At 39.7% G+C, this 8,050-nt stretch overlaps 1 protein-coding gene across 1 annotated transcript; it reads left to right on the top strand.

Annotated features, from left to right (window-relative positions):
- The first annotated feature begins 240 nt into the window (after window positions 1-240).
- Window positions 241-7,841, top strand: ucp1 (uncoupling protein 1). The gene is made up of 7 exons (XM_078539110.1): window positions 241-495; window positions 1,303-1,452; window positions 1,670-1,886; window positions 2,218-2,415; window positions 2,504-2,605; window positions 4,556-4,736; window positions 7,108-7,841. The coding sequence occupies exons 2-7, from the start codon at window positions 1,327-1,329 to the stop codon at window positions 7,220-7,222; spliced, it is 939 nt and encodes a 312-aa protein (XP_078395236.1). The 5' UTR covers window positions 241-495; window positions 1,303-1,326; the 3' UTR covers window positions 7,223-7,841.
- Window positions 7,842-8,050: the final 209 nt, after the last annotated feature.

Genomic DNA, 8,050 nt, shown 5'->3' with positions numbered 1-8,050 from the left:
ACTTGCTTTGGATTCTCGTTCTCAGTAACAGTGCTCGCAGTAGATGTTTACTGGTAATAAAAGACAAAAGATCATATCATCTCCGTACGTCATCCAGCAGCTCCAAAACGCCCCACACTCTTATCTTTCTGCTTCAGATCTGTTCTTTCTGGGAGCCATATCCTGGGGAACTTAGATAAACGTTCTACGAGTTAAAGGTTAAAATTATAAATTGTAGCCAAGCTTCTCGTTAGTTTATTTGGTGGAACAACGCCATAACACTGAAACTGAGGCAAACAGGGCTGGTAAAGGTAATCTGTCCACACCTCCCATTTAGGAACGCCCAACCGGTTGAACTTTGGTTGCATCATTTGGTTATAAAAGGACAGAATACCCTGAGCTGTTACACCGAGTCCTGGTCATTCCAATAAAAGAACATTTGAAGGGCATGGGAGAAGAATTCCTCAGAGGATTACTCTTTACTGAACAGTGCAAGAACGTACATAGCCACTGAAGGTATGTACCAGTCAGACATTTCTCATTGTAGCTTCCACTGGGATAGGAACAATTGTACAATGTACTAGCTGAATTTTTTGTTACGGGCCAACATGTTTTCCAAACTCCAGGAATGTTTTTACCAATGACTAAGTAGCTTGTGCGTGAAAATGCCCTCACAGACATGGAATTGGTTCCATAAGATTGGGAAGCTAATAATAAACACCGTTATGATTCAATGAGCAAGTGCATCACCATGTATCGTCTGGATTGCAAGCTTCCAGGCTGGATCCCCATCCTCTGCTGATCTAAGCCAGTGTTGCATTTGAGGCCCATACAGAGGGTCCTGCCTTCTGATCCCTATCCAATCAGTGGCTCTAACTACTAAGTTTACACGTGGGGATGTTAGCAAAGACCAGATTAGGCTTTGGCTAATGATGCCCTTGTTTGAATAGCTTCACTGTGTGAAGGAGGTGGCTGAGCCTGTGGAACCAGACTCCAGCACATATCTAGGCTTTCAGGGAAAGAGAAGGGTTTGGGAATAGGCTGGTGGAGAGGCTAATAGCTCAGAAAACGTGATGCCGGAGAATTCCATGGGCTTATGGACAGGTTTGTGCATTTGTGATAAATTTCATTAGGATCAATGGAAGGACAAAATGGTTAGGTACAATGCGAAATGGGAAGGAGTCTTTCAAATTAAATGTCATGAATGATTTTTTAAAAAATAAGTTGTAGCAAACAATGGACAAAAAACCCGGATCATCTAAATGAAGCGGATTGTAACCTGGGCAGCACCATCCACAATGTGATTGCATTATTTCTTTCTAGTACTTTGCAAAGCCTGTATTCAAGATGGTAGGGTTGAAACCTTCAAGCATGCCCCCAACGCCTGGCGTGCGGTTCCTGAGCGCTGGTACAGCAGCCTGCATCGCTGACCTCATCACCTTCCCACTAGACACGGCTAAAGTCAGGTTACAGGTAATTAGCTCTATTCTCTCCAAGATATATCATGAAACTCGGTTTTCGACCAATTGTATGTGTTTAGTTAAAAGCTGCACGTGATTAATTATTTTGCCGGGAAACCAAAGTTAGGAATTTCACATTGACCAGAGTTAGAAAGAGTCAAAACATCGTCAGTTCTGCTCACTTGAAACATTCTCATGGTACCCAAGATTAACTCAGGTCTGTGGTTTAGATTCAAGGAGAAACTGCAGGATCCTCTGGGGCCAGACTTGCCAAAAGTATCAAATACCACGGCGTTTGGGGGACAGTCGCCACAATGGTCAAAACAGAAGGACCGAGGAGTTTGTATAATGGACTAGTGGCCGGCCTCCAGAGACAGATGAGTTTCGCTTCAATAAGAATCGGTCTCTATGACTCTGTAAAACAATTTTACACCAGAGGGAATGAGCGTAAGTACCAATTGACCGGCGGGAACATTATTTAAACAAATATTTGCGGGTGGAAGATAGTTAATGCAATGAGTGTGCTCTATGAAACAAGGACAGTTGTAGACGTTGGTTTAGCAGTCGGTGTGCGGTAATGTAAGGAATGCCGTTATTGTTTTCAGTTTTGTTTTAGCAAGAAATTCCAATTTAATGATGTTTAAAATAGTGTATGGATCACAGACAACTGGAAATTATATCTCCTGTTGAATGACACAACTTAAAGAAAGATGTTTTCGTACATAGTATGAATTTGGTGCAATATGTGACATACTGATGAATCCTGCCTCTCCGTTAGATGCCAGTATGGGAATCCGCCTCCTAGCAGGGAGTACCACAGGAGGACTTGCAGTACTACTGGCTCAACCGACCGATGTGGTTAAAGTTCGCTTTCAGGCACAAAGGAACCTCCGCGGTGTTCCGAAACGATATAATGGCACAATTCAGGCCTATAAATCAATAGCGAAAGAAGAAGGAGTTCGAGGACTTTGGAAAGGTGTGTGTAACATTGAGCTATCTGACTCATCATGAATTTGGTAGCATTTCAATCGTGTTAATCACACCCTGTTTGTCGTTGCTTATAGGAACTTTGCCCAACGTTACTCGAAATGCCATTGTCAACTGTTCGGAGCTTGTAACCTACGACCTCATTAAAGAGGCCATTCTGAGGAACAAACTGTTGACAGGTGGGCTGACAGTCAACATGTCATTTTAGATCCCCTTCTCGCTGCGTTCTACATAAAGACCAGAAAGTGCGCTCTTTGTGTCGCATTGTAATTGGCTCGGCCTCATTAGCAAACTGAATCAAGGTGGAAATGTTGGGCTACATTTTGTGAGTTGGCTAATTTTATAATGGGCATAATGTTGGGGAGGAAGGCCCCTTGTACCTACCTACTCCTCTTGTCACAATGAACTCACTTTAATGCAAAAAGAAGAAACCGGGTGTAATTATTGTTCTGGTCATTGAGAAACGCCTATGGTATTCTGCCACTACGTAATTAAATCAAAAAGATGAATCTACATTTTGGATTTGAATTGAAGGGGGAGATGTGGAAGCAGTGACAGAAATGAAGAGTGTAAGTCTGCACAAGTTTTAGCCAGAGAGGAAATGTCAGGAAAGAGGGATAAGGCAGACTCACCTTTTAATTTCTCTCATAATTAGTGTCAATTCACGGTCTACATCAACCTTACACTGTGTTTTGCACATGTGCAAGGAAATCTCACCATAATTTGACTGATCCTGGGATGGTAGGGGGTCGGGTAGGGGGTTAACCTATGATCTTGAGAGGTTATCTTATTGAAACGTATGAGATCCTGAGGGGACTTGACAGGATGGATGCTGAAAGGATCTTTCCCCTTGTGGGTGACACAGTTTGAAAATAATGGGTCTCCTATTTAAGACGGAGATGAGGAATTTTTTTTCTCTCAGAAGGTCGTGAATCTTTGGAACTCCCTTCCCTGAGAGAGCAGTGGAGGCAGGGTCAATGAATATTTTTAAGGCAGAGGTAGATAGATTCTTGGCTAACAAGGGAGTCAAAGGTTATTGGGGGTAGGTGGTATGTGGGGTTGAGGTTACAATCAGATCAGCCATGATCTTATTGAAAGGCGGAGCAAGCTCGAAGGGCCAAATAGCCTACTCCTGCTCCTAATTTGCAGGGCTGTACTTAGGTACCTGGGGAGGATATGAATTTTTGGCGGAAAAGCCAGGAGAAGGTGTGTATTTAACAGACTGTAAAAAGACACAGGAAAGGCAAGTCTCTGCTGCTACATAACATAATAGATTAGAGAATGTTATCATAGGTGGCACCCAGTGCAAACAACTAACTCCCTATTTATTGCTACCTACGTCACTTGTATTTGACACTTAACCCATTTCCACACTGCTGTAATTAAACATTTTATCCAGTATTTAGGTTTGTTTCAAAATTGATATGATATCAATATTACCAGCCCAATTTACTTTCAGATCCCAGCCCATCCCCACTACCCCATTCCAAATGTACCAGCTGGAGCAAAACAGATAATATTTAGTATGAAGCAACAAAAAAAAACATGCTTGCCTGACTTGTGACTATAAATCTCACATTAGGATATGTCTGTTATTGATTGACATGGCTTTTAGGGAATTATCTTGCAGGCAAAGAACTTGTATTTAGTAGCATGTACATCACTGCTCTTTTAAGCATACATTATCTCTGGAGTTTTAGCATAATAATGAACCTTGATTCATAGTGAGACTACAAGAACAAAGAATGGATCGAAAGAGCTTTTATCCCATCGTGGTGTTTTGCAGTATTAATAAGGTTATCCTTATTATTTGAAATCAGTGAATTAAGTTGCTCAGGTGTCAAATAATTCAAATCTTCATTTCGTAAAGTTTCTGCAACAAAACATAGAAGTTAGCTGACTATGTTTTAGCCAGAACTTTTGATAATGTGCTTTCACAAAGACACTAATTTTCTATATTTCAAATTAAATCCAGAAAGCTTGATACCCAATCCCTATTAACAATGCCCTAAAACCTTCATTAAGGGCTTTAATTCCTTACATAGAAGGTACTAGTTGAAAATAATTTCATGCCTTCACTTGAAAAGATGCAAACTCTGAAATTGATAAGAATTTGTCCCAATTTGCAGATAACCTTCCGTGCCACCTCCTCTCGGCCTTTGGTGCAGGGTTTTGTGCGACAGTAGCAGCTTCTCCTGTTGATGTAGTGAAGACAAGATACATGAACTCTGCTCCTGGGCACTACAAGAGTGCATTAAATTGTGCTTGGACCATGCTGGTTAAGGAAGGACCAACAGCTTTTTACAAAGGGTAACTTCATTTGGTTCAACCTAATTGACAGTAAAGGATTGTTCGTTTCTTCTTCCTTTATCTGCTGATTTTCTTCCCTCCCCTCCTTATTGGGGTCAGTTGTACAGCATCATGTGAATGTAACCCCTGAATGTCAGTAGGCGATTCAAACAGGGGGGCATTGCAGCTGAACCTGATCTTGTCCATACCAGAACACCATTCCTGGTTCTAGCAGGGACTGCTGGACAGGTTCATGAACAGGAACCCTGGCTATTTTTTCTCTCCCTGGTCTAGGGGCACCGAGGTCCAGTTGCACTAGCGTTCCTGTTGGCCTGGCTGAGATCAACAAATTTAGCACAGGCTAGGGATCGAAACCAGGGAAATCCCGCTTTCTGACTCAACTACTGGCCAACTTAACCAGCTGAGAAATCAGAAGCATATTTACATATTAAATATTCACCCTGGTTTTATGCAAAGCAAAACACATTTCAAATCCAGATAACGTCATTTAGCTTTGCCAAGTCTGAAGATGAGAATTTCAACATGATATATGGATGAGATCTCCCTATAGGCACCCCCCCCCCCACCCCACCCCCACCTCACCCCATCTGATATTACATGTCTAAGTACTCTTTCTTTTCTATCTTCTAAGAGATTTCTTATCTCATTCCATATTATCTCTTAGATCACTGTGGGTTTTAGTTTAATTAGAAGGCTTTCATGTGGAACTTGGTCAACACTCCCTGAAGGTTTAAATAAATGATATTGTGGGCTATCTAGTTAATTTTATAATATTCAAAGGGAAGCAAAGGAGGTTCAGTTGGTAGGATTGTCCTCTTTTAAATCTATTCTGGTTGTTTCTTAAGTTTTGTTGTACAGGCATTTCTCCAGCCTGGCCCTTACAATTATTCTACCTTTCATTGGTTATAGGATAATGGGCCTGTTCTATTTGTCGGTTCTGTTTTCCTTCTAAAATATCAATCATTTGCCTGTTTCCAATCCTGCAAAATCTGAAAAATGCTCACTAATTCTCCTGTAATAACCACCTAATCTTCTTACCCTAGTATCCATCAGTACCCTAGAAGATATTCTATCTGACCCAGGGGATTTAATAGTCTTGAGACTCTCAATGTTTCAAGTATCTCTGCCTATTCAGCTTTGAAAATCCTCAAGGATGCTGGGTGTACAAGAATTAGATAACATATTAGTATGACTAATAAGTAATTCTAGTGAATAATTCTAAAAACAAATGCATTTATATTAACTATTTACCTTTTTAATTTCTGACATTTTTAACATGTAACTTTTCTAATTGATCATTTACAACAATATGAACATAGGAACAGAAGTAGGCCATTTAAATCATGGCTGCTCTATAACTTACCTGCCATAGTTCTGTTACCCTTAATACCCTTGCCTGTGCAAAAAAGATTCACAAGGATGATACTGGAACTGAGAGCTTAGAACTATTAAGAAAGAGCTGAGATCTTGTTCAGCCTATCTAGAAAAGGGAAAGCTGAGGAGTTGACTTATTAGAGATAATTAAAAGGAGTTTAAGGTAGATGTGGAAAAGATGTTTCCACTTGTGGGGAGTTCAAAACCAGGGGAAATAAATATGATAGTCACTAATAAATCCAGTAAGAAATTCAGGAGAAACTTCTTTACCATGTAAGCCATTAGAATGGGGAACTTGCATCCACATGGAGTAGTTGAAGCGACTGGCATAGATGCATTTAAGGGGGAGCAAGCTAAGTACAGGAGAGAGAGAGGAATAGAAGGATATGCTGAAAGGATCAGATGAAGTAGGGTGGGAGGAGTATAAACACCAACATAAACCAGTTGAGCTGAATGGCATGTTTCTGTGCTGTAATTTCTAAGTAACAAAAATCTAGCAATCTTAATTTTGAAATTTTCAATTGACCTAGTCATAGCAGCTTTTTGGGGAGAGAGTTTCAGATTTCCAGATACAAGACTTGAAAAAAGTCATGTTTAACATTTTTATCTGAGCTCATTTCTACGTTCCCCTTTATATATCTACTATCCTTTCTAATCCATCGTAGCAATTTCCTCCCAGCATTGTCTCATTTCTATTTGCCTGCAAGCTTTGTATAATTTGTTACTTTTCCCATCTTTATTGCCTTACCCATTCATTTTAGAGGACCCTTACTTAGCTTGCCTGTATTTTTCTTGGCTATATAATTTTGAATATTCAACATTATTGTTTCTAAAGCATCCTATTTTCCCTTATGAAAATAATACCAACATGTTATCTTTATCCTTATCCTGCTTGGGGGATGAGTGACCTATGGCAGTCATGTATTACTAATCCTCTTTTCCTCTCCCACTACATGCTAAATACCCTGGATTCACTATCAATGTTCATTCCTTCTAGGTTTCTTCCTTCTTATCTGCGCCTTGGGAGCTGGAACGTGATAATGTTTGTGACTTATGAGCAGCTGAAAAGGGCAGTGATGATGGCCAAACAAAGCCAGGATTGTGCCATATGATTCCCTGGAGCGCACAATGTTGTATCTGGATCATAGAACTACTTCCCTGCACTGCCAAGTCTGCATTATGGATATGAGGACTTATATTATGAATGTGATCATTTTCAATATTGGATTATTTTGTATGAAATGAGACTCCATGAACAGCATGCCAGTGGTTTAATTCTATTGCGTTTCAAAATCTGGTGATATTCATTACATCTTATAAAACACATTTAGGGTAAATGTTTTTAACCAGCATATGAACAGTCAAAAAAAAGCACTTTATTTTCATAGCATATGCTATGTAAAACTACTAATACCGTCTGATGGAGTTTGTATTGTTTTTTAAAATATACAACTGAGCAACATGCACTTTATTGATGAGATTTAACGTTTTCAAACCTAGGGAAAAACTATTGTTCAAATAGTTTGCTTTGAAAAGTTAATTTCAATCCTGTCTCTTGGCAAATGCCATGAGTTTGCATTGAACCTTAGGTAGCCACAATTCAGTAAATATTGTATTTGTCAGTATTTTTATAAAATCAGTTTTAATGGAAGCATAATTTACAACATACCATATGTATCTTTCATGTAACATTTAGTGAGATGGAATAAATTATAACATAAGTCCCCGTAACTGTTGTTGGCACAGCCCATTACTGTATTATTACATGACTATAGACTGGGAAAAAGGCTTATCCAGTTAAATGGCCACATTTTAAACTGGAAACCTGAGCCCAACTGTCTGCAAGACATATCCAAGTCGATTGATTCTTGAACTTTGGCTGGGGTGCTTACTAAGTTGTACTTGGCTGAAGTAATAACTATCTTAGATGACGTGACCTC

Source organism: Cetorhinus maximus, chromosome 1 (genome assembly GCF_964194155.1).
Source record: "Cetorhinus maximus chromosome 1, sCetMax3.hap1.1, whole genome shotgun sequence".
NCBI lineage: Eukaryota > Metazoa > Chordata > Chondrichthyes > Lamniformes > Cetorhinidae > Cetorhinus > Cetorhinus maximus.
This window is presented reverse-complemented; position numbering and strand designations above follow the sequence as displayed.

Coding starts and splice junctions, on each gene's coding strand:
- ucp1 (XM_078539110.1), top strand. CDS start 1,327: ATGGTAGGGTTGAAACCTTCAAGCATGCCCCCAACGCCTGGCGTGCGG. Junction 1,453..1,669: donor CGGCTAAAGTCAGGTTACAG/GTAATTAGCTCT, acceptor TCTGTGGTTTAG/ATTCAAGGAGAAACTGCAGG. Junction 1,887..2,217: donor TTACACCAGAGGGAATGAGC/GTAAGTACCAAT, acceptor CCTCTCCGTTAG/ATGCCAGTATGGGAATCCGC.